This window comes from Nansenia antarctica (genome assembly GCF_963989245.1).
Source record: "Nansenia antarctica genome assembly, chromosome: 3".
Classification (NCBI taxonomy): Eukaryota; Metazoa; Chordata; class Actinopteri; order Argentiniformes; family Microstomatidae; genus Nansenia; species Nansenia antarctica.
Window position 1 is genome coordinate 12629153 of NC_137688.1, and position 27292 is coordinate 12656444.

General features: G+C 44.4%; 3 protein-coding genes across 3 annotated transcripts; 1 reads left to right on the top strand and 2 right to left on the bottom strand.

The window, feature by feature from the left end:
- Positions 1-3972: 3972 nt before the first annotated feature.
- Positions 3973-5878, bottom strand: LOC308153060 (sorting nexin-12-like; the record flags this gene model as incomplete). Its single annotated transcript, XM_080526153.1, has 4 exons — positions 5704-5878; positions 4489-4584; positions 4256-4380; positions 3973-4075 (listed from the first exon to the last, which is right to left on the bottom strand). The coding sequence occupies exons 1-4, from the start codon at positions 5866-5868 to the stop codon at positions 3973-3975; spliced, it is 489 nt and encodes a 162-aa protein (XP_080382279.1). The 5' UTR covers positions 5869-5878.
- Positions 5879-8715: 2837 nt separating this feature from the next.
- On the top strand, positions 8716-11155 carry foxo4 (forkhead box O4; the record flags this gene model as incomplete). Its single annotated transcript, XM_080525097.1, has 3 exons — positions 8716-9147; positions 9371-10903; positions 11118-11155. 2 exons carry the CDS (start codon positions 8716-8718, stop codon positions 10871-10873), a joined length of 1935 nt encoding a protein of 644 aa, XP_080381223.1. The 3' UTR covers positions 10874-10903; positions 11118-11155.
- Positions 11156-18593: 7438 nt separating this feature from the next.
- On the bottom strand, positions 18594-27044 carry sesn4 (sestrin 4; the record flags this gene model as incomplete). The annotated part of the gene is made up of 9 exons (XM_080525287.1): positions 18594-18683; positions 18861-19005; positions 19208-19374; positions 19658-19782; positions 19981-20095; positions 20229-20462; positions 20758-20940; positions 21223-21423; positions 26979-27044. The coding sequence occupies 9 exons, from the start codon at positions 27042-27044 to the stop codon at positions 18594-18596; spliced, it is 1326 nt and encodes a 441-aa protein (XP_080381413.1).
- Between the last annotated feature and the right edge of the window lie 248 nt (positions 27045-27292).

A 27292-nucleotide genomic window follows, 5' to 3' on the forward strand; every position in this document is an offset into this window, starting at 1 on the left:
CTTTTTTGGTCAGGCTGCATTTGTAAATAAGACTTTGTTCTTACATGTTTGCCTGGTTAAATAAAGGTTAAATAAAATAAAAATAAAATTAAGTAGGCTCAATCAAAAAGGTACACATTACCCTTTCTTTTGCCATTACGATTACGACAAAATAACCAGTAATCTGCCTCTCGAGTGACATATAAGGTCAAGACTCCAGACGAGTCCATTCATCGCAGTCGATGAGCGGGGGTCTTATTTTGGTTAGCTTCACACACATGCTTCTTGAAACACACAGCTTAGCTTTAGCTGGCCACATACACAACTATCATCTAACTCAACGTACACAACAATAACAATAACAACAACATACCTGTGGAGTTTGATACGCCCAGAGACAAATTCCGTGATCGAGAAGTTTATTTATTTTTTGCTACCGGTTTACCGTGTCTCGTTGCTTTTGTCAGAAAGGTGTGACTGTCTACACACCACACATGCCCTTTAGGCGCGCTTCAGAAGGCTCCGATTGGCTGTCCGTGTCTCAGCCCCACCCCCTGCTCGAATGTCATTGGTTTCTCACAATTCCGGTATTTGCTCAGACACACCGGATAAATACATAACAGTTAAAGTAACCGAAAGAATGTCTACGTTTTGGACAATTAATGGCATTTATTGCGTGTTGTTTATTGGTCAAATGCTGGTATCTCAGGCATTCATACGAGAGTTAAATGTGGTTGTGTGAGTCTATGACGTGGCCGGAAATACTATTTATGGACAACCCGGAGGCGTCAGACTGACGTCACTGGAATGTGGAATGCTCCCCCTTTTACGAAAAGTCTCTTGCCCCCCTCGCTTTTACACCTCTTGGGTGGAACTCAGTCTCTTTTCTTGATTCCTCGTTTCCTTGCATCTTCTCTCAAAAGCATAGAAGTTGTAGATCTGAGGATTTGAGGTTTCACCACTTGGATCATCTCCTCAGATGAATTTTGAGAAGAGAAGAGGATGGAAGGAATCTGGAACGTCTTCTGAGAATTCACTGCATTCGGAGCACTCCCACACTTGAATAACTTGTTCACACGGCTGCAGTCATGTTGTGCTACAGAAAGGACACAAAATGAGCCTGGCGAAGGGTGCTAGACCACCCTGACTCACTTGCTTAAACAGGTGACCTTAAGGGAAATGAGACAAGGTGAATCTCAAAGGTCTATCCTTAATTCTGTACTATGTATTCTCCCTTTTAGGACAAAGAGAGAGGACACAAGGAGGCAAGGAAAGAGGACACAAGGAGGCAAGGAGAGAGGACACAAGGAGGCAAGGAGAGAGGACACAAGGAGGCAAGGAGAGAGGACACAAGGAGGCAAGGAGAGAGGACACAAGGAGGCAAGGAGAGAGGCTGCGAGGAATCAATGAAAGATCTTTTAGGAATCATCAGACTTCGGTTGAAATTCGAAAGGAGACACAGAAAATACGCTAATTAGGAGAACATGTCCCAAGATTGACTTCAATCTAAAGCCACTTACTCAAATGACAAGACAACCAGCATTGATCGATTTTCACAATGATTTAATAAACTAACATTACATTAGTCAGTAGATGTATAAAAAAAGAAGAAAAAAACTTTGGGGGGGGGGGGCGGAGGGTGACAACACACACACACACACACGCACACACACACCCAGCAGCAGTTATGTATTTGAAAGGTGGTCAGACAGTATGAAATTAAAAACATAACAATGTTCTGCGAGCTGACTATGGGAGTTCAGTGGAGGTGACACCAAGAGGAATACTTCAGGGGGACATGGCACAATCACAGGGCAGAAGAGAAGCAACTTTCTTTGGTGCATAATCACAGAAACGTTTGCCGGTGCTTGCATCAGGCTAACCCCACACACTAAATCAGCTAGATAGATTGGTAGAGTGAACAGACGCACCTGAGTACCACATACCTGTAATATACCCTGTGTAAAGCACAATTCATATCTGGAAATACTGTGTTTGCATTATTTTATTTTCAGAGCATATCGTCAATAGCAACAAGTAGAGAGGGGAATGTTCCAAATTGAAGAAGAAAAAAATAAAAGACTGTGTGGCCATGGTTACAGACAATGGGGGAATGAGCCAATACATGGGTTAACATCCCTTCTCAATCAAGTGCCATGATATCTTTGATGACCACGGGTAGAAAACCAATCTGCTGTGGAATAATCCCTACATCATGTTTTACTAACAAGATGTCAAGAGTACATATAGGAATTTAAAAATGGTATCTTAATGTTAAGTGTTACTATGATTGTTGAATATATACAGTGAGAGAAATCTCAGCAGGAGGGCTTGGTTTTACTTGGGAAATCGAGAGATGAACCTGAAATATCTGAAAACCTGACAGCTCAGGTAAAATAACATTTTCACCAAACCCACTATTTTCACATGAGTAATGTACACTGATGGGACATTTCATCAAGCAGAATCAATTAGTTAGTGAGCGAATTTGCATTACAGAGAGACAAGTATTTTCTAATTCCAGAATTCTTAATTCAAGAATGGATTAAGTATTATGCAATTGATCACTCTTAATGATCAGCTCAAAGTTGAACTCAAAAATGTCGTTGAGGTCTGAGAGAGTAAACAGGTTAGCTTGCCAACTCACTCTTGCTTCATGTAATCTACAACACCACCCTCTGCTGCAAGTTATAGGTTCAGACTGCATGTGATTATCCCGGGAACTTCCCCAAACATACATTACAAATAAGATATGTATATATGTACACAGTATTTACAGAGAGTTCAGACTGAGAAATGCAGTTGTTGAAGAGGATGGGAGGGAAGGTCACCTGTGGGAGAGGCGGCCTGGGCGTCGGGGTGAGTGCACCTCATCACCTTCATCTCTGGGGCTGAGAAACAATAAGAAATCACATAAACACTCACGTAATTCATGGCCTCATTAGCATCTGCACATAAACGTCAGCATCTCTACAGTTTCCCTTCACTCTTATTATACATTGTTTGTCACTTATGTCCTGTACTACTGCCACTTTTTTTTTTTATTATTATCTTGATTTATGCCTATTACCTTATTGTCTTGTACTGCAATGTCAGGGACCGAAGCCTAAGAATTTTACTCTCTTACACTCGTGAAATGTGACGTAACAATAAACTTCAAATAACGAAAAGAGACTACAGAACAAGAACACTTCTTATCTGAGTTCTAGAATACTTATGGGTCATTCAAATCAACAGGATTGTTCTGGAACGGTTTCTGTAGTTAGAAAGAGATAGTATCATTATTTTGTAGAAATGATGTTGGAGGAATACTTATTTGTTTCTAACGACAGAAACAATTTCAGAACAGTAGGAGATGATGGGTTTCGAAATCCTCTGTACATTTGTGTCAACTCAAATGAAACAGTGGAGAATCACCCATGCAAGCAATTATATCATGCAAAACAGTTACACTTACATTTACCCAACGGAAATTAATAAAGGAGAGATTTATGGTAGAAGAAAAGCTAAGACACATACAGTAAGAGATGTATGTGTGTAAACGCATGGATTGGTACTGCTGTATCAGATCTGAATTTATCATACAAAAACCCATGCAATAATGTTTTTTTAGAAGATGATCACAATGGTATTAAATCAGATAAAAAGCATAGCCAAACTTACTTTATTCACACCTAGAAAAAGGGGAAAGATATTGTAAGAGACAAGAATCTGCGATAAAGGAAACAGTATCCGTCCCATCTCTTGCTACATGATGATACATTATTTTAAATTCCACACTTTGACAAAGAGTAACATAGAGATGACATAACATAGAAAGACAACAGAGTCAAGACATGAAAGATGAGGCCCTATGTGTGTGAGTATATACAGTATATAGTATATTTATATTCTTTAGTGTGAAAATAAATGCTATTTGCTTAAACAATGGGGAGATAGACAATAACAGGTAGGAAGTAGTCTGCCAAACCCTTCTCCCTTCCCCCCCCTCCCTTAGTGGCATACCTTTCCAGGAACGTAGTTCCGGTCAATGGACTCATCCTGCAGGAACATGTGAAGACATCGCTCGTTCTGGGCCAGGGGATGGCCTGCAATTCTGGTTATGGGGGAGAGAGTACAGAGAGGTAGGGTTCAAGTCATATGTTATCACAATGGGGTACAAGTCTGTTGCTGATGCGCTGATTTTTGTGAAACCCTGTAGTTGTCATCACCACAGTTGCTGCTGCTTTTTCAGTACAACACAGAAAGAAATAACGCAGATAGGAACTGTGCAAACCTGTTGATGAACTGCTCCAAGCCTACCCGCCGCTCTTCAATGAATGAATCCTCAAAGATACCCTCATCCCCTCGGAAGGGCAGTTGTCTCTTCAGGGCCTTCCCAGGCAGAGGGGGTACCACAATCTGCAGAAAAGAAAGAAAGAGTTACATGACCAATGTTACACTTCACCATGCACTATTACTATGAAAGCAACATATAGAGACATGTACCTAAACTGTCTGTAGACCTACCTTACTGTCTCTTTCCAGCTCATTCTTCAGCCACTCAAAATCACTATACCTTCGTCGCACACAAGAGTCTTTCTGCTTGAAGATGGGAAGGTTTGTCTGGAGCACGGGAAAAAACAAAAACAGTATGAATTTCACTAAATTTCATGACAACAATATGCAGTATGATGGCATTTACAGTTAGAGTATACATTCAGAAGCACAATGCCACAATGAAGTGGTCACACCAGTGCTCGCTTACACCAGACAGACTTTGACTTACAGATAATTTGATTAGCCTCGGAATCAACCCCACCCATGATGATATAGCTCTGTCTTCTCAGCAGCTTAGCTTTGCTCTCACCAAGTTAAGCATTATAAAAGGCAAAGTCGGTGTGAAGACTAGACAGCTCATGTCATCAAGTTTTAGGACAGTGAGTGTTGCAACCTCTAATGACAGTTAGTCTACGTTGATGAGTTGTTTTTTGTTTTTTACACACTCACCCCATTCATACACAAAAGGCAGTAAGTAGCATGAATCATTGCAGTAACAAGGCGTTTACCTTCACCCTAAAAACGAATGATGTGTCCATATATGGGCCATCATGATGTGTTATACGGAAACGCAAACGACTCTACAGACTTTTGGATTATAAACTGACATTTTAGATAAACACCAGATTATACACAAACTTGGGAGTCGACTAACCTTTGTATTTTATTTATTACTAACTCAAAAATGTCAACATTTAAAAAAAATAACACCACACAGTCAGGCATTAATAAACACCTAATGGATCAGATTATGTTGTAAATGGAGATAGAACCTTATAATTCTAACGTGACTTCACGTGTACAAACAGAACCTCTGGGTCGTTCTAGAATCCCCAGATAAGAGTGTAACCAGGGCTCGGGCGGTTTCGGGCAGGTTTGGACATTCCAAACTGCTGTGCTTGTGTAACCCAGCTAGGCCTGAGTGGGTCTGCAATCAGTCCACACTGCAGAACAGCTACTGTTGAAGCCAGCCAGCAACATATTCTACTTGATCATAAGTTAGTCATAGTTATTGCTCAAGAAGAGTTTCAGCTGAACAATTGTTTCAGATTAAAAAATCAAGTGAAATTATAGCAATAGTCGATACTACCCGAAAACCACTCCCCAACCCCTGTCCTGTTCCATCATCTTTACCACAGCAGGCCTCAGCACAATCACCGGCCTCGATTTAGGTCGTTAACTCACCCTCATTCGCACTTCATACGTAGTGAATCGGTTCCGGCCGACTCCAATCGTTTGTGGGTCATAGACGTCGATTTCAAGGAAATTACTCGGGGGACCGTAAGCATCTGTGAGATCCTGAGGTTTTGAGTTTAATCGGCGAGTATCTGCAACCGTAGGATCGGACATTTTCGGGTTTCAGCTGATGGTCTCGAGACGGTAGAACTCGCGGAGCTTCTCCTTCCGCAGCCAATGAAAACAGCGCAGAGGCGTTGCTCCCGCCCCCGGAGCGTTCACTGGGATCTCCTTTGACCAATCGCTGAAGAGAATCTATCAATTGTGGCAAAATTAAAACATGTCGAAAGAATAATCGTACGTAAATTAAATGATGAACTGAGCAAAATGTTTAGTGTTTCGATCTTTGATATGTCTCAATCTGATATTTTAAAGATGCCTATTAATAATATGCTTATAGACATAGTAATCAGAAGATCAGATCATTGATCATTTATTCAGTAGATTAGTACTAGGTTTGTATATTCGATACTACACTCAATTCTACTAACTCTATCGGAATTGTTGTTATTCGCACGTTAGATTTGTTTTTGTATTGTTTGAAAAGATATGTTGCTCCCATGAAATGCCGTTCCTATGTTGCTGTCGTGTCCTGTCATTCCTTCGAACACTTATATATCATATATCAAGGAAATGTAATGGGATATGCATTTGTTCCAATTCACATTGCCGACCCTTTGATCATGTTATGCATCACAGACTTATGTCGGCATGAGGGTGGTCAGTGTCCTTGTGTCAAAACATGTGAATGAAATAAGAACATGTACAATAGATATCTAGGGCAATGCCATTGGCTAACTCTCAAGCTTGGGCTCCGGTGTGTGTATACACTTTAGGAAACGGTTGCATAAGGTAATTCTCAGTATTATCCACCGTAGTAGGTCACTTCGTTTGTTGTTTACACTTGTGATTTAAGTCGTCACATGATCAAAGACACGACTGACTTCATTTCCCGGCAATCCTTTTAACGCGCATGCGCACAACCCGTCCGCCTGGCAGTGGTAAACAGACGTCAGAAGGGAGTCTTCGCCTCGACTCAAAACAAAACAAAACAAAACAAGAAAAGATCTACGATGAATGAATATTTGGACCTCCAGATTAGCCACAAAATCGAGCAAAACACACTACTGGAAACGGCTGATTTCTAAAAGCAAGGTACTGGACCCCTTTTACCGACTTTTTTTTAGAGGATTTTTAAAACTCCGAAATAACTGGAGTGAGTTAGCCAGCTAGGTGGCTATCACGCTATTTTCACTTAAACTAAAACGCTGAATTGAGAGTTGCAACCGAGGGAGTGGGAGCGAGAAGTTCAAGAAACAGCGGATTTAAGCCCATTGTTTTATAGTGGGTACATATAGTATTTGGAGTCAGGCGCCTTCGGGAGGCTCGTGCCGCCGAGCATCGTGTGTGCAGAGGAACATGGCAGACCACGGGGACACGCGCCTGGCCACACCGTGCTGGAGGAGCGTGCAGACCTGAACATCACAATACCGACCAGACTTTTCTGTCTTTTCTATCACTCTTGCTACAGAGACCACCATGATCAAACTAGTCCAGTAAGGTTTTGCCTTTTCACCATTTTCTTTCTGTCAATTGACTGATTATTCGCTAATGCTGCTGGAGCCAAAGAAACGAACAGGCAACCTAACGTACGTAACTTTGTTTTGGCACATCTGAGCAGTCAACGTCAAAGTCATTGCTTAGATAATGAATTATTGGACGATTTTACTTACACACAACTTGGTTCATGATCAAATAACTAGTGACCTGCTTGAATCTAAGAGTTGTATTTACGCGAATATGTGTGTTTCACGGGGAGTAGTGACGGTGACTTAGAAGAGCAGTAGGGTAATTGGCCTATGCTTTGTTATTGTTAATTCGTTATTGTTTACTAAATTACTCGAGGGTTGGACATCAATTTTGCAGACTTCGATCGGCTTCTGTGTTCTATAGTGAGGTTCCGTCTAGGTGCGCAAGGAGCTTGTTTACAAGTGTGAAACCCGCGGCCCCGTAAACCTCGTCGCGCTTTTGTACCAGTGACCCACTGTGGTAATCCTCATTTGTGGATTCCATACACAGAATGTTTGTTTAATGACATCCTGAAACGAACTAACCAACAAGGCACATTTTTTATTTTTTTTATTTTAATTGATAGTGTTGAGTTTAGCTGTAATTCTATACTTTTTTTTTCCATGAGCATCAGTCTGACCTTTTAGTTTTACAGTCATTGAGCATATATATATTTTTAAACACATAGGCTCCGTTTTAAAAACGCGTGGTATTATATTGTTTTTGTTCATATAGACCTCTTCAAGAGCAACACCACAACAGCCACCAGAAGGGCCATAACTTTATGCATTATTGGTCTCTGATTGCAATCCAGATGTGTTGGTGTGCATTCTTCTCTGAGTCCCCTTTGTTCTTTTATGCAAACAAAGGAACCTCATCCTAGTCCCCCTCTTCTCTATGTAAATCGGAAGGTTTATGATAGTTACTATTAAGGAGATTATTTGGGTCCCCTAATCTCCAATCTCAGGATTAACTGACGCTATATTGGTGTATCCAGATTATTGCGTCTCTTTTGTACCCGCCACCCATAATAGTGGATGCAACATAGTGTTTTTGTGTACGATATCATCATTTTATATTTAACCCAATATACGCCAGATATATACAACTGAAATAACTAAACGTGAAGTTACAATCATACTTAGATTGGTTTGGTGTAGAGTAGACGGACTCTTTGGCGCCCCTTGTAACACGTGTCGACACACCTACTAAGATAATAAACTAAAACATTGTTATTGCAATATTTTAAGGTAGTTTTGGTTCGATCGTTCGGCCTATACCTTTATTTATTTTAGTGTCTTTTTAAAAAGGATTTTCTCTTCTATATTTAGCGTAGCTTACTTCATTAGTGTAGTAAACCTTTTAGCGAGAGTCTCTGGACAAACCTTCGCAATGGAGGAATCAACGGTACCCACGATTGACCCAGATTTTGAGCCTCAGAGCAGACCTAGGTCGTGCACATGGCCGCTCCCCAGACCCGACATCTCAGCTGTCAAACCGGAGGGGGCCGACGGCCCCGAGTCTGTCGCGGGAACCCCGCCCGCTGACGAGGACAAGCAGGAGCAACAGCCAATCATATCTGAGCCTGAGAAAGTCCTAGTCTCAGAGGGCGGAGTCGTAGCCGGGGTGGGCGGAGCCACGCCTCGCAAGGGATCATCACGGCGCAATGCATGGGGGAATCAGTCCTATGCCGACCTGATTAGTCAGGCCATAGAAAACTCGCCTGAGAAGCGCCTAACCTTGGCACAGATATATGACTGGATGGTGAAAACCGTGCCTTACTTCAGTGACAAAGGAGACAGCAACAGTTCAGCGGGGTGGAAGGTAACATTTTTACTTTAAAATTTGACTAAGATTTACTTAGTCAAATGTATTTGTTGTAAGTCGTTTTGGAATAACGGCGTCTGCTAAATGCCAAAAGCCAAAAATTTAAATGTAAGATGCTTATTGTATTGTTACTACTATTGTTCAATTGCACATTGTTATTACATTACCAACAGATGTGAGCACATAATGAATAACGAGTATTATTTTCTTTCCACCTCAGAATTCAATTCGCCACAACTTATCACTCCACAACAAGTTCTTGAGGGTGCACAACGAGTCCACGGGCAAGAGCTCCTGGTGGATGCTGAACCCAGAGGGCGGCAAGACAGGGAAGGCCCCCCGCCGCCGCGCAGCCTCCATGGACAACAGCAGCAAACTGTTGAAGAGCCGGATGCGGGCCAAGCAGACCAAGAAGCAGGCGGCGGCGGGCCTGGGGGGCTCCAGCGGGGGTCTGCAGGGGGACGGCAGCACCGGGTCTGGGGGCGCAGACAGCCCCAGCTCCTCCCAGCAGTTCCCCAAATGGGGAGTGAACAGCAGCAGCCCCTCGTCCCGGGGCAGCCTGGACGACCCTGACATGTGGACCAGCTTCCGCCCGCGCACCAGCTCCAACGCCAGCACCCTGAGCGGCCGGCTGTCCCCCATCGCCCCGGGCCACGAGGACGAGGACGACCTCCCCGAGGAGGGTCTCCTGGGGTGCTATTCCCCCGGCAACCTGCCCCCCACCCTCGCCGAGACCCTCATGGAGGAGCTGGACCTGATCGACGGGCTGACGCTGATGACACAGCAGGGAGGCGGCGCCAGTCCCAGCACGGCGCCCCCGGCCCCCCCCACCCCCCTCCCCTCCGCCTCCACCCTGCTACCTCGGGGCTCCGGGTTCCCCTCCTTCCGCCAGATGCAGCAGGCCAACCTCTCCTCCCAGGCCGCCACGCAGACCGGGACCCCGCCGACAGTCACGCGGTGCGGCAACAACCCCAAGGCCTCCAACTTCGGCAACTCCCTCTTCAACCCCATGCCCAGCCCCAGCCCCCGCGGGCCCGGCCACTACGGCACCCACGTGCCCTCCAGCCTGGAAGCTCTGCTCACCTCGGACTCCCCGCCTCCCAGCGACGTCATGATGACCCAGGTGGACCCGCTGATGCCCAGCCCGGGCGGAGGACAGGGGCTGATGGGGTTGGGGGGACCCATGGTGGGAGGGAGGCCCAAGCCCAACCAGTTGTTGCTGGGGAAGGGGCTGGAGCCGAACACGGTGGCACCCATGGCTCTGCAGTCTCAGCTTCAGAGCCAGCAGCACCACCATCACCACCAGCAGCAGCAACAGCAGCAGCAGCAGCAGCACTCTCAGCTGGGGCTGGGGATGATCCTGTCAGGTATGGGCCAGGACCCTTCACAGCTCTCAGGGCTCAAAGTGCAGCATACACAGCTGCCGGGCGTGGGGCCTCACCACGGTGGGGGCATCTCCTCCGGTCTCAGCGGGGGTCTGCAGGGGATGGGCCAGTTCGGAACGCCTTCCTGCTTCCTGTCCAGTCAGGACCGTCTGCCCACAGACCTGGACATTGAGATGTTCACAGAGAACCTGGACTGTGACGTGGACTACATCATCAACAGCGACCTCATGGACGGAGAGGGCATCGATTTCAACTTCGACCCCATACTGCCAGGCGGGCAAGGCTACGCCGGCCCCTCTAGCACACAGACCTCCGCCCACAACTGGGTACCAAGCTAACTGCCCAGCGAACCACGCAGTGTTAGCAAGGTACGTTAAATCATACCTTTAGGCTCTCTTCACTTCAATTCCCCTTCAAAACTACACAACCCCATAATACATTTTTCCTATTTCTGTCATTCATATAATCCCTATGTTAGTCCTGGTTTTCCGCTCACCTTCACTCAACTATATCTCCTACTTTGTGTGTCTGTCAGAAGGACGACTATTAATTACAACGATCGATTTCGATTTATTGTTTCAGGAGCGCATCCGCAGTCACAGGAGAACCCGACAAAATCCTCAACAAAGAACACCTGGTGCATTCCTCTCCGTTTACCTCCCCATTGGCTGAAGATCTGAAGCTATTTTTAAACTTTTACATAGTTTTTTTTTTTGGAGTTTCCTTTGGATTTAAAGACAAAATCAGACCTCATCCGTGTCATGTGCCAATACAGTGGAGGGCTAGGGGATACACCATGCATGAGACTCCCCCCCCCCCCCCCCCCCTAACAAGATTTGCAGCTTTGTTGGGAGTTTGCTGTATGTATTTTCTTCATTTTTTCTTTTTTTTTATCTTAACTGAGTGTTTTTGAGCAACGTATGGCAGAAACATGTTTGGAGTGAAAAGACAAAGCACAACTAACAACTCTAATCTACTTGGAGTTAATATTACCGTACTATTATTATTATTATTATTATTATCATTATTATTATTATCATTATTATTATTACTACACCAAAGTAGGTGTAGGATTGATATGGTACCCCTCCTCCATGTCTTTGATATCGAAGATGGGATGGACCCTGCACACTGGACAGATGGCCAGTTTTCTCAATTGGAGATGGTGAACTTAGAGAGCCATCAACATAGACGTGAAACGCCATACCTTGAGGAGGCTGCTCTGTGGGAGTCTGTTTAGAGGACGGGGTGTACACACTTACACTCCACCATGCTTTCCCTAAGGAAAGGATCCAGAAGGGGCAGCTGAACTACTCAATTATGCACGTGGACGAAGGGTGGAGGTGTTTAAAGTCATGTTAAGGATGCACGCCTCGACGCTGACTCCTCTGCACGTCGACCAGACTGCTTGCGTGTGGTCGCACAGTGGTACGAAACGTGTGCTCTTGTTTCTTACACGTTTAAGAGACCAGAGATTCTAGAACTACGAGTTATTTTTTTTTTTTTTTAGGTAATCTAACGGTACACGGTATCGGATATGCATTTACAGTTTGGCATTCATGACTTCTGCTCGGTGTGTGTGCTGAAGAGCAGGGGAGAAATCATTTTTTGAGGAGTTTATTCCCCCTGATGTGCAGATACACTAACCATATGAAGAAATGTGATTTGTGAATAGTTTTTTTTTACTGGGGGCATTAAATGGTCATTTTATTTGCCAACTAATTGGTTGGCCAAGTGTTATATCATATAAAGCGGTATGCCTCCACTGCTAAAAGGGCCATTTGATGTTTTCGCGGAGCTGGTCTGTGTTTCAAGGCACTTAGCTAGGAATGTTCCTTTCATTGGGCTGGCGCATGGAGAGTACAGTAGATCCACGTTCGGTTGAATCATTTCATCAAAGAGAATCTGTATACAGGCTATGTTAATACATGTGTGTAACATATAAACATGCTATGTTTATATGTATATATAACATGCTATCTTTATACATAGCATGTTATATATACATGTTATATATATGCAGATCAATCAGGAGAACTAAAGAAAATCTTGAAGGAAATGTTAAAGATCTCCTCTTGAAGGGTTTTACTATTTAATGATTTCCTGAAACGTTGTTGTATCCCTGTGAGGGAAACGGGCTTCATGTCAGAAGTTCTCACTGATTACACTTTGTTATACAATACTAACAGTCTTTTTGTAATGAAATTAATACATTGTGTGAGAAAAAAAGAATATATTTGACTATAGTTTTAATATACAATTTAGATGGAGGTTATAAGTAAAATATTAACAGATATGAATATATTACTAATCAGATACAACATTTTTTAAATTGGAGAAAGCAATTTCAGATCATTTTTAACGCTAATTTTCTATATATTGTTTTATTTTTGTAAAAGATGAAATGCATGTAGATTTTATACATAACCAAAGGAACACTAAGAATTGCATGGCAGATAGAGAGTGCTTGGGACAAAATGTATTTCAGTGTAGATAAGCTTTGCGAAAGGATCCTGCTCAAAGACATTTAAGAATATGACTAGGTGGGTGAGGCATGCATGGGTATACTTGACCAGTATAACTTGATTTTCCAAATTGATTTGCCACTTTAGTTAGTTCATTTGACTTGACTGTTGTGGAATTTAAATCCAAGTAAAAACTAATGGAATTTACACAATGGAACAGATTTCGCTTTCGGTCTGCCTAGTGGTGATGCTGAATTCTCATCTCAAACAAGTTTTGCGTAATTGATGCAACGATTAACTCTCAGGGTCATTTAAAATAATAATGTTGAAAAAACATCTTCCTTACGGGAGTTATCAGATAATCATGAGTAAAACAACATTTATTTTAGGTGAATATCTCTGTTGAAACACAAGACTGGAAACCAACAGCCCCTTAAGTTCTGTAATTTTCCTCATGATGTGGCATCCTTGACATGACTGTCTTGGATTGTAGTCACTTTCCAGTTAATTTAACGAATTACAACTTAATTTAATACGACAGAAGTATACAAGAGATCTGTAGTCATGTACAGTACCGTATATCATAACAATAGTCTTGTTTGAGGTAAACTGCCAATATTGAACACTATAGCATGTTACTTAATAGCAAGCACCATGTAATTTTTCATCTTATTGTATTACCTTCTAATTAAACATGTGTTTTGTGTTAGGCGAAGGTTTGTATTTAATGTTTTGTTCATGACAGAAAATGTATATTTTTTTTGTATCATTTAATGTCACTTTTTTGTGTGTTGACCAGACTTTTATCATCAGAAATGCATCCACGATACAGTTTGACATCATTATGCATCATTTCACTGTTACTATATGAATATGTTAGCTTTTACTTTGTACAAAGCACTCTTTTCTCACAAAGGTTTTTCTATTGACCGGTGCTAGATGTAATTTATTACATACATCAAGAGGGCCATATTGCAATGGGTGCATATTTAGATTTCAGGGCCTTGAATCATGTGTATGCAGCACAAGGATATCTTGAATGGGTATAAAGGTAGTTAATAGATGAAAATGCATACCTTTTCCTAATTTTTATATATTGTGATCCCCAAACTATGTCACTTAAAGAATAGATTTGGTTAAAAAAAATAATACCACGTAGTTTGAGGTATTCTAATCAAATATGAAATCTTAACGAAGGGCAATTATTGTACAGAAGTCCTTTTGTTGTACAGCAAATCAAATATTGCTGTGATGAATTTTGCAGAGAAATTGATTTGATACTATTGTTACCATTATTGGCCATGTCTTTTGGAGAGTGTGTTGAGAGAGTGAGTGTGTGAGTGAGTGAGAGAGAGAGAGAGAGAGACTAATCATCTGTTTGAATGGAGTGAAGTATGAAACAATGTGTCATATCTGAGTGACAACAAAGTGGTCTGAGTGGCTCTGAGCCTCTCTCCAAAAGACACAGTTTTAGCTGGGCCAAGCCTTGAACTCTGCAGGACTTGCCCCCTCCCCACTGTCTCCTAAAATGATCAGTGGGGTTTTCATGTTGTCTCTTCCCATCCCTGTAATGATTCCTCTCTTTATGATTTTAGTAGTTTTCTTACTACTAATTTTCTTACATTAAAAAAGTAGCTTTTAGTAATGTCTCATCTTTTGAAATAAAAAATGGCCCCACTTAAAACAGTATTTTAGTATGTGGACAGGGTTGAGTACTTTTTGTTTTATATATATATATATATATACATGTATATTAATATATATATATATATATATATATATATATTATATATATATATAAATATATAAAGGGGGGAGGGGTGAGGGTTGATGAGTTGTGCATAGCCAATATGTGTTGATTACTTTGATTAATTTTGATAGTTTGTTTTCTTATTTCTCTCCCAATCTTACTTTACATATTGTAAAGTCAGCCAGAGATGACATTGAACGCAGTTCTGGAAAGTGGAAATAAACTTAATCTGTTTAACTCATTTAGCCGAGTCATTCTTTTTTTATCTTGACATGTCATTGGTTGAATAACATTTACTGTGAAATTAGACAATTGTTTGTCAAAACAGGTAGTATAACCATTGGGAAACAGGTTCTAGTAATACATCTTTTACAAATACACAATGCTTCATATCTGCCACTAGAGGGGACAATTGTATCACAAGTAGGTTTTTGAGCCTCAACGTAAACATGATCCAATATCCACCTGCTTGTATGTTTTGACCACTCATTCAAAGAAGTGACGAATGATTAGAAGATCTTAAAGGAGCTTTTAAAAAAACAAGTTATATCATGTACCACTAAATAGCCTATATCACAGCCTTGTGTTTTGTGAAGATAGGAAGCTAGGAGGAATTTCAGACTGATGCAGTTTCATTACCTTGAAACTGATTGATTATTATGGTAATGACTGTCAGAAGAAACAGGCACACTTGTTTGAGATGACCTTACTAACCACTAGCCCAGCCTGCCCCTCTCAGTGAGATGACCTTACTAACCACTAGCCCAGCCTGCCTCTCAGTGAATTACTAAAACCCAACATACATCAGTGCCTCTCAGTAGTGCATGACTGTTTGTAGTACGCATGAGCACGGCGGCCAGTTGGTAGGTGTTACAAATGTGGATTTCTTAGTAAAGGGATCACAGAAGTGAGGAATCAGGGGACCTGGCCAAGAGTCAGGCAATGTGACGAGTTGATTTCAGACCTGCACAGATCACCCTACCATCTGTCTGTCTCACACTGTTACGGTTCTGGAGTAGCCTCATCCTCACTGAATCCCAATGAATGAATCTACTCAACAGTACAAAGGCCTCATAACATTTTTACTGCAATAACGTTGGACTATTCTCAAGACAGTTATTAGTTCATGCCTGAAATTAAATGTGCTATAAAGTTTTCTTGGGAGTTACACTTTGCATTGGTGAGGCTATACTAATTTAAGGGCATCCATTGACAGTAAGTTGCTCTCAATAAAAGGCTCGGTAGGTAAGTAGGACACATGTGATCAGGTAAAGCCAGTTAAACAGGGTCAAAGGTATAGGGAAGAAGTAGAAACACACACTTATCTGATAGAACATCTTTATAGAAAAAATAAGTCTTCACATTTCCAAAAACATATTTTTTGCTTTTTTCACTTTTGTTTGTACTTTTTTTGTTTATTTTATTGTCCATTCATTTACGTGGTAAATATTGAACAACTGTAACATCCATTTCTGCGTCAGTGGCTCTTATCGGTCAGTTCCTTGGGCTGGTGGACAGTTTCAGACTGGAACACTGACGCATCTGCTCCTCCATTTGGAGCCATGTCAGAGGTGTTCATGACCAGTCAAGGAGGTCTGCACTGTCCTAAAAAGGTTCTCATCCCAACAGGCAAGCCAGCGTCCACATTTCTGTCCATGTGTCCAGTGGTGATGGCATCTATATCGGCCACAGAGCACAGTTCCAGCCAGGGTAAGAAGCAGGGCAGTCTGCTCTAACCAAGCCCATCTCAACATAGAGCAGTCCAGTTCACCCACCCAAGCACCAGTCCAGTTTGGCCTGAAGGCACCTTGCGCTAAAGCGCTTTTTGCTTCTGTTGATATGCATTTTTTTTTTTGTCTTTTTCATTCTCCATCCTGTCGTTTCGAACAATTGAGCCCGTGAAAGAGTCATCCGACCACCTCATCACCTCTGAAATATTCAGGGTGCAGCGCAACAGGCAGGATTTAGCAGCAAACCCAAACAACAACATAACAAAGGACAGAACAATCAATCATAGTATTGTAATGCAAAGTTTACAAAAAGTGTAAAAAAAAGAAAAGAAAAAGGAAAACAAATAATAAACAAACAAGAAAAAATACACAAGAGAGTCAATTTTAAAATCTAGCTTCTGTCGTTCTGCTCTGCAAGATGTACCGTGAATCTAAACTGGATATTAGCTTCCTTATTTCAGTTCATAAGCTCACCAAATAAATAGTTGACAAAAGTAAGACCTGCTTTTAGCATGCATCAGATCGTTCACAGATCACCTAATAATAACATTTGATCCTCAGATAGTCAGGACGTGTTGTAGCATTGTACATACATACATTTATCTTTTTTTGTTTTCTTTTTTTTACACAGCTAAACATACCCAGTGCAGGTTACTTGCGGGGAGTTATTTTTTGTTTTGTTTGCAACATTCCAGTTCAGAGAGCTGCTGACGTTAACCATCCACCCAAATGCATCAATGCAGTTTTGGGGATGGTTGAGGTTTCCTTAATGGTCAGCCTGAAATGGAAATTCCTTCATTTGATCTATGCCAGAGCACATCAGTATAAAAACCAACAGTCGCACATGGCTGAGCTTATTGTTTACTTTGAAAAATATTACAGTGGCCTCCTCTTTAAGTAGAAGGTAAAAGCTTTTTTGAAATTATTGTTCTAGCAATCACACACGTGTCAAGGATAATTGACATGTGAGTTGTGATCTCCTTCAGGTCAAGCCTGGCTAGAAGCAGGTCAAGCCTGGCTAGAAGCAGGTCCAGCCTTTACTAGGCCTCCCACGTCTGGGCTCTGAGCTACTAGAGACCTAGACACATCAACTCTGGGGGGGGGGGGGAGCAAAGATCAACCGATCTGAAGAAAAGAAAATGAAGCACCTAAGAAGCAGTCTAGATAATTTAAATATCAGTCACCAAACAGTGGACAAGAACAACTCAGACCAACAGTCTGTGTGTGTGTGTGTGTGTGTGTGTGTGTGTGTATAGGTGTGTCTCTCTCTCACTCACTCTCTCTCGCTCGCTCCTCTGCGTTATTCTATAAATATATATTTTAAAAGTGCTTTTTAAAAGAAACCATAGTTGTATGATATCTTCTTGCAGTGTTGTCTTGTTTTTGTTCTTGACCTATCAGTACCAACGTGAACTACTGTGAACATGAACAACGTGACCATGACCCTCCACCAACACTGACTTGGACTGTGACCTTCTCTCCTCTTCACATTCATTCAATCCAATAAAAAAAGAATAAACAGCTGGTTTTGAACAAATGCTGAATTGAAAATACAAGGAGAATCACAAACCATAGGGGGGGGGGGTGTTGGCCATGGGTGAGTATTTCCTTGCCACACGGCAGAACACTGCTTTCATCACAGTCAACAACAAAAATACATTAATAAAAAATGAAAATATTATCTATAGTAAGTCATATAATTGCACATTAACCATCGAGAGCCGAGATGTTTGATAAGAAAATACAGAAACTGAAAAATGGACAGACCATGGTGGCAGAAGGGAACAGGGCTGTGCAGAGAGAGGGGAAGAGGGCTTTTTTTTGTGTTTTGACTTTGGCAAAGAGCTTTTCATCGCAGTGCTTTTTTTTTCTTTTTTTTCAGCCGTGCAAAACAGATCTTGTATGATTGCGTTAACACGTTCTGCAGGACATGGCTGCATTGCTGCATGCTGCTCTTCTTCCTCATAATTGCCCGTCTCTTCCCCATTTCGCTGCCTGCCTTCCGAAGGTTCTGTCCTGCGATCCTGCGGCTTGGTCTTTCTGTACCGGGGGGGGGGGGGGGGGGTAGGTGGGGGGGTAGGTTGTGACGCAGGGCCTCTCTCCCCTGCGGCACCTAGGCGATCATGTACTGAGTGATCGCTCTCAGGGCGTACAGAAGCTCAGCCTGCAACCGAGCTTCCATTATCAGTAAGTTCACATGGACCTGAGGGAGAGAGGGAGAGAAGGGGATTAAGAGACGAAGGGAGGATGGGGGGTAAAGTGAACCCCAAATGAGCACTTTTTGCAGATGATCAAATCACCATCACTAGGACAAGCATGTGTCCAGAGTAGAGAATGCAGATAAAGGAATGGGGGGTGGGGATGCTGGTGGAATGCGTACCCTCTCTGAAGGCTTGAGGCTGGCCCAGGGAAGAGGACAGCGAGGGGTCTTGGTGGCGTCGGGGAAGCAGGCCACAGCCTTGATGTAGAGCTTCAGCTCCCGCTCCAGCAGCTGGTTCACCTCCCCGTAGTCATAGTCGTCGTACCTGCAGACCACACACACCACCGCAGGCGTCACACGACCGCAGGCGTCACATGACCACATGCGTCACATGACCACATGCAAACAAGAATGCAAACTTCCTTGATCGTTAATTACAAACTCAACCTAGCCACAATTGTTCAAATCAAAGCCGTATGCCTACTAGTGTGCGTGTGTGTGTGTGTGTAGACTGGAGGCCTCCTCACCGTATCCCGAACATGCAGTGTATGTAGTTCCAGAGGGCTCTCTTGACGTCGGGGCCGTGGGAGGAGGGCAGACACGTCACACTGCGGAACCGGTCGTCTAACAGGTGACCGATGTCAGAGTAGAGACGGTTCACCAGGGAGAAGCCATGGTCCTCCCACGAGTAGTCCTGCACACACACAATACACACACACAGCTACTGTCACTGTAATGAACCACACACTCTCACACACTCTCACACTCTCACTCACACACTCACACACACTGTAATGAACCCCTCCCACCCACACACACACACAGTCACTGTAATGAACCAGACACACACACACACTGCTAACTAAGGCCCATAGACATACGTGACGAGTTTACAAGGAGACATGGCACCACATTACAGCATGGTGTCATATATACGTGTGTGTGTGTGTGTGTGTGTGTGTGTGTGGTGTCCTGACCTGCACTCGGAACACGTGGAAATGATCCTCCTCCCGGCGGGCGAACTCCTGGTAGCCAAAGTCAGGGTCTGTGATGAAGCGAGAGGGGTCTGCAGAGCATGTCATCTCCTCATCCTCCTCCATGTCTGAGAGAGAGAGAGAGAGAGAGAGAGAGAGAGAGAGGGGGGGGGGGGGGGGGGTGTCATTAAAATAAAGTTGAAGAGAGATCATCAGTCACACTTTTCACAAGGACAAATTTAGCACCCAGGATTTCACAACGGGTGCGTTCGTAAACACGCTCTGAGAGAGAGGAAGAAGGAGAGAGAGGGAGAGAGCTTGTGTACCTGTGTGCTGGAGTGTCTGGGAGTGTAGGAGCCTCTCTCCTCTCCTCTCTTTCTCTTCCTGGGACTTCTGAATCCTCTCTTTCAAACACACCATCTCGCAACTAGAGTCCAGAGACTGTGAAGACCAAGCATAAGAAAGGACAGGGAGAGGAGGGAGGGGGGGGGGGAGGATATCATGTAAACACATGGAACTGGAAAAAGTGAGGCATTCCCAAAAATATTGTACAATCAAGTTTTGTGGTTCTTACCCGTCGTCTTGTCATGTGTTCTGAGGGCGCGGCGGGGGTGTTGCCGTTGGCGGCGTCACACGGGCAGTAGGCCGGCGGGGTGCCATTGGGAGCTCTGGCCGGGGGGGTGGGGGGGTCGCCGTCGGTGCCAGAGCCAAACACGAAACTGCAGAGGGAGTGGCAGTGGGCCAAGAGGACCACAGCCTGCACCAGCTCAGCCAGGGACCAGCACTGCTCCCCCGTCTTCAGCAGGGCCTGGAGGGGTGGGGGGGGGGGACACAGCAGAGAAGGGGGGGAGACTCAGAGTGGAGACTAGAACCAGGTGGATGACTATTCTCCAAGCCTATGCGTCTACCAAAAAACGAAAACATAAATATCACAGTGACACGTTCAGGGGTCCGAATTAGCTTTTAAAAGTCTTCTTTTACTTTTCTTTTTTAAACAACCCTCAAACAAGGAAGAGACCGTCAAATTTCACTGTAGCGGCTCCTAGTCTCCTCTGTGAGGCTCCTGTGCCGAGCGCCTGGCGGCTGGCCTAGCTGTGACGTACCTGGATGTGTGAGCGGGCGGTGAGCCAGGGCTGGTGGGCCAGCACCTTGTTGATGTGGTCCAGGTGGCGCAGGCGTGGGGGGGCAGCCTCCAGACCCTGCAGCCACAGAGGGTCTCCTCCCACTCTCAGGAACTGGGCCGAGTGCAGAGACACCAGGTAGCCACAATGGTGCCGTGCTGCAGCCTGGGAGAGAGAGAGAGAGAGAGAGAGAGAGACTAAGGTTTTGTAAGAGGAGGTTTGTGGTGTGTGCGCGTGTGAAAATGCAACGTGGTGTTTGTTTGTGTGAGAGGCTGACTTGAGGTGTGGAGTGTGTGCGTGTGTGTACGCATTCCGGTTTGAATAAGGTGTGAGGTGAGGTGTGACTTAAGACTGTGTGTGTGTGTGTGTGTGTGTGTGTAGTGACCATGTGGCGTGTGTGTGGTGACCATGTGGTGTGTGTGTGTGTGTGTGTCCAGTCCCTCTCACCATGATGGCGATGTAGTGGCGGTACTGCAGGGGCAGAGGGCCGTCCATGTGCAGGATGTAGTGCTGCGTGCGCAGGAAGCTCTCCAGGTACTGCGGGTGGGAGGCCATCTGCTGCGACACGGCATCCACACTCCCCCTGCTGGCCAGAGCCTTCATGTACATCAGAGACGTCCACTCCTTCTCAGCGTTCACCTTCATCACCTGAGCAGGGGCCAGAGGAGAGAGGAGGAGGCGCAGGGTCAAACATTGGTGCTCACTTCACCAACACGTCACCAGAACACGTCCCCTGGCTGACTCTCTCTTCCCTGGTGAAGCTCAGTGTCTCAGGCTACCCACGGTTGTGTTTATTCTCTGCTGTGCGGGACAGTGATGCACGGGGCGTCGCAGACAGGTTATGAACCTTTAATCAGTTCCTGACAGGAGCAGCCCGAGAACCGCAGCGGTGACACAACAACAACACCAGCGAGCGGCCACATTCCTCACGTTATCCAGACCTCTGCAGAGTCGCTCCCCATCCAGACTGCCTCCGGAGGGGCCAGACGCATTCACACTACACACAGCGTCAGCCAAACCTGACAACTACAAATAAAACAAAACAACACAACGTTACAGGAAGAACCACAGCCCGTAGAGTCGACTGAGAATTGAGGGAGGGTGAAATCCCCGGCCGGTGGCACTTCACCGAAGAAAACAATCACTGCATTCAAACCAAAAAACGTTTCGAAAAAAGCCCCCGATCTGCAATTTCCTAGCAAGCTATAAACAGAGGAAGAGAGAGAAAGAGAGAAAATGGAGAAGAGAGAAGGTCGGTGCCGCAGGACTTGAGAGAGGCCTCGTTTAGGGAGGAACCGCAGCAATAGAGGAGGAAAGGAGACCAAAAGGCACCAGCCACGGTAGAGACCGGGGGCCGAGGGGGCTTAGTGGCCAAGAGAAACAGAGACCCATGGGGAGAGAGGGAAGCTGGCCTGGTTTCACAGAAGCAAAAAAAAAAAGAGACATTTATTACCTCCCACTCATACAATGGCTTCTAGGAAAAGGTGTTGGCACCGCAAGTCATAGGTCTTGACTCCCGCTTCCCCTGCGCGTGAAATGTGAGAGTGAAGCCTGCCCAGGCCAAGTGGCAGGCTCGCAGAGGCCAGTGGAGCTGCAGCTGGCATAGGCTGTTGCTTCCAGTAAAACAACACGGTGGAGTCGTGGGCTTTCGACTTCGACTCACACGACAGGTACACTGACTCTTAAGGCAGGGAGGTGCGGGGGTGGGCAATGACGGTGATTGATTGGCGACAGTTGTTATTTGGGGCCTGATTCAGAAGTCTCCTGTAACATAGTTTCTCCTTGGAATGTTTGCACCATGTTAACACAACACACACCATGTTAACATATCTTACTGGATGTTCTCTGTGTGTAATTAAGCTTGAATTCAGGCAAGGAAGTGAGGGCGCTTCACCCAGCAGAGGGCTCTACTCCAACCACCTGTGTCTGCGTGCTGCTGCAGAGATGAGGGCGGAGGTTCCAATTTAAAAACAGACCAGAATATCTTTCACATTCTAAAAATGATTAGGCCTACACCTCCAACACTTTGCTATGAAGGGTTTTTTGTTTGGTTTACAGTGAAGAATGCGGTCCCTGCATCATTCTGTTACATAGAATTGCCCTGGCCTAAATGAGGTCCAACAAACAGGCCTTGGAGAGGCCGACAACGCTACAAGGGTATTTCACAGTACTGTCTGGAAACAAATGCCATACAAGCAAATTAAAGATTTTCAATTGGGTGGGTAAAGAAGAGGGAACATAAGTGCTCTGGCTGGCTGTAAAGGCCACAACATCCTGCTGTGGCTGTAACACCATGACTGATGTATAGAGGGTTCACTTACTTAGACTTAGCCTACTTAGGCTACTTGTTGTAAGTAGTTCTGTAAAGGCGTCTGCTAAATGTCTAAAATGTAAATGTGTATGCAGTGTCTGGACATTGAAGATGGGAAGACAGACTCCACTGTCTCAGACGGAACACCATTCCCAAACAGGACTCTCCAACCCCATTCCCCTGTAGTAAATATAGTCCTATCACATTACAGCAGTAGGGCCTTCAAACCAGGCCTGACACCCCACCTACCTCGTGACCCAGAAAAACAGCCTTACTAGCAGCCACTTAGCCTGTGTTGTTTGAATGTTGAATGTTTACATTCAAATGGCCGACAGACCAGTGAGTCACCATTTAACTGATAGCCGTGTATGTCACCAGTCTCACTCTGCCGGTTAAACTCCACTACTCATTAAGTTATGAGAGAAACTGAACAAAAGAGTGGACACATGCTTGCCTGATCTGAGGAAATAGGATTTGGAGTAAAATCATCAGGAATCACCTCTCATTACCAATTCTTGGCTTTTTGGGTGCTTTTATTGAGGACCATTCGCATGCAACATGTATGGACATGCCCCCGCAAAAAAAGGTAGGCTATATCGAAACAGGAACCAACATCCTTCACGTCAGTCCCACAGCAGGAAATGACACATTCTGCAGCAAGTCCTGCAGCAAATTTGCTGATGAACCAAAAGGCAAAAAACTTGGAGGTTATTCCAATGATGTTATAGTTCCTCACTCTGATCAAACTTTTTCAACAATGAAAAAAACATCACTTCATATAGTGAAATCAATAGGCTAGTCGTACATCAACAGCTGACAGTCACTGCCACATCGCCCAATAAACAGGCTTCACCAAATTGCCAGCATGTAGCTGGGTGTGAGTCAGAACCCAATAACATGCCCATAAACAGCTGGTAATGCTAATTGAGCAGAGAGCAGGGTATTCATTCAGGAAGACTGAAGGAGAAGCCTCTGAGATGAAATGCAAAAATCTCTTGTGTGACTTATAATACATGCACCCTGTGTCTGAAACCCTGGGGGGAAGTCATTTGTTTATTGATCGGATCCAAAGACAGGGGCAGAAACGGGATGCAAAAGAGCAAAGGAGAGAGGCAGGGAGGGGAGGGACGGAGGAGTGGAGAGACAAAGAGATAGGGAGAAGCCAGGGCTTCGGAAACAGGCGCACAAGACAATGGCCTACAAATCACAGAGCATGAGAGAGGAAATGGAAGGAATACACAGAGATGACCAAGGAAAGGAAGAACAAAGAGGAATAGAAAAATGATGCCAGCAGCCGTCCAAGGGTAAATGTGTCAGAGGGAGGGAGGGAGGGGATGAGGTAGAGCAGAGGGGCTGCAGGGGGAAGGGGGGGGGGGGGGGGGGGGCTGCAGATGGAGGAGGAGAGTGATATTCAATCTGCATTCCGAGTGAGCCTAGAGGGGTCCGTCCTTGTCGTGCGCTAGTGTCCCGACTGCCTTTAGTGCCTCGACACACTTGTCCCTCTTCACCAGGAACACACAGACGGCTAGCCCTGTTTTTGGCTCTGCAACCTGAACCAAGGGAGGAGCGCAAACCAGCCAGCTGCAGGCCTGGGGGAGGGGGGAGCCGGGTAGGACAGCATAGACAACCAAGACAAACATACCAGGCTACATATGGAGGCATTAAGCACAGGCGCAAACACACACACACACACACACACACACACACGTCTCTCTACAGAGCCGAACTGAGCTGAGTTGTACTGTGCTGACCTGGTTACCCATTTACCAGTTGCTACAAGCTGGGATGGAAGAACGATGTGGAGAAAACACCAGTAAGGCACAATACAGTTCATATTGGCCCTGTAGTATGTAATGGCAGGCAGGTATAGTGGTGTTGATGATGAGACCTGAGTGAACAGGAAAGACGAGTCCTAATGCACACAAAGTACAGAGCTCTGAACGTTTCATTTCATCACCCGTTTCAACCGATCCTCTGACTAAGTTCCTTTTATAAACTACATCCACAAGAATAACTGATTCACACCTAGTCATACCTGTCAGCTGATAAGAATGTGTTTTCAACACCTGTGGTGTGTCTGTGGTACTGCTATTGACAGGAGATAAGGGGCTGAAGGGAGCAGAAGTCTAGAGGGCCTACTGGGGCCACTGCTGCCTGTCGTCATGTCTTTGGCTGTGCAGAAAGGCAGAGCACCAAAAACAAACTGTCACAATACAATAAATCCTGGTTGACGTCTCATCGGAGGAATGTTCTAGTAAACACCAGGTGAGACAAATTAAACCAAATAGGCTAATATTTTCATATGGGAATTGGGAACATTAACACACCCTTTGTGTTCCAATCACATTATATCTACAAAGCTGGTGGCATGCACAACTGGGTATTAATAGCATGATTACTTATGACAGGTTTGTGGCAGGATATGGCTGAGTGGCATTGACTAAATGCATATGCAAATATGCATGGTCAACATGACAGACATAACAACGACGTGTTAAGTCAAAATGAGCAAAAACAGAAGTAACTGGAGATGCTTGAGAAATTCATGCCACTGATCACATTCCTCTATTGTTCTACTTCTGAATGTTGAATTGCAGTAAACAAGTTATACTGGTCGCAACGCCCCCTATCGGCTGCATGTGGAAGGACAGCGCAGAAAAGAGAAAAACAACTTTGATTGGCAGTGCACCCAGCATCACAGCACACAAAGAAGTCTATCTGGACGAGAAAAAAAGACGCAAACACAACGTAAACCATACATTTAGCATTAGATGCAAGTCAAATGATTAGGTCAATCTATATCAGGGACAGAAAACACCTCGACAAACAAACTGTCTACGATATTTGTTCGTTAGATTCTTTTTTAACCCCTCATAATTAGGGACACAGAAATGACAAAAGCACAGAATGACATTGCATTAACAGACACTTTTTCTCTGCAACATACCAATCTCTAGAGATGATGTCATTATCACATTCTCCCACAAAAACAGAAAGACTTGAGTAGGCCGTGTGATCATCAAACCCCCCTAGGGCTGCAAAAAAAAAAAAAACGATTGATCAATTATTGCAAACCATGACAAGACCACAAAGCAGCAGCTTGTTGCAGGGTTAACAAATACATCTGATATACGTGTTTGAATCTACTTGTCACTCAATCCATAAAAAAAAAACATCCAATGAATGTATATCATTCGGATGAGGAGATATTTCTTGTCCTGTAACAGAATCGCAAAAAAATGTTGATGCACAAATTAAACGTTATGGGTAATGTTCCAGGTTTTTACCAGGCATGCGAAAACAACTGCAGACAGAGATGGTAGGGTTAGCGAGTAGTACATGAAACATTCTCCACTGTCTGTACTGAGAGAAAAAATATATGTGACATAGCTCGGACAGGACTATGTTGGCAGTGTAAGGGATGCTGATAGCCAGATACCTTGCGAAACACTTCCAGCTCCAGAGAGACATGAACATATTGATATATATATATATTGATATATTGGCTGATATGAACAGTGCCAGTTGGTTCGCTTCTTCTTACCAAGTTCAACTGAACAGGTCGCAGCTCGCGACTCCAGAAACCGTTAGCTCGCTAACTAACTAGCGACGGTTATTATTTGTCTTCAGTCGGTCAAACTGTCAAATTCAGTTAACTTGATAAAAAAAAAAAAACAAGCGAACAGTTTCAAAGTTGAGACTAAATATCAATCCCGATAATGAACCACATCGAACCAACAGGCGACATTCAAGTTAGGCGAGACGACACGAAAAATTCGCCTCAAGTTTTCCTCTGGTCAAATGAATGAACGAGAGAAGTTCTACCAGGAGGCTAGCCCAAGCTAGCTGACAGTCAGTTGGAATGTTCTAGCGAAATAAAATAAATACCAACCTGTTTCTGGACTCGCTGGCATTGGGTTCCGAGGGGGTAATCCATTTTCTTCGTACAGATGATCATTTTCCAACTTAGTTAGTTAGTGCATGAATACGGCTCTGTCTCTCTCTGGATGGTCACCTGTCCAGCTAACAAAGCAGAGCAGAGCCGCTGGTGACAAGTCTGGGCATTTAGCTGGAGGAAGAAAGGGGCGTGGCGAAGCTTCCCACTGACAGCTACGGTAACAGTGTTACCCAATCAGAGCACAGAGGGACAGGGTAACAACCAAGGGGGCACGACCAATCATCTCACAGAGATTACATGATAGGGCG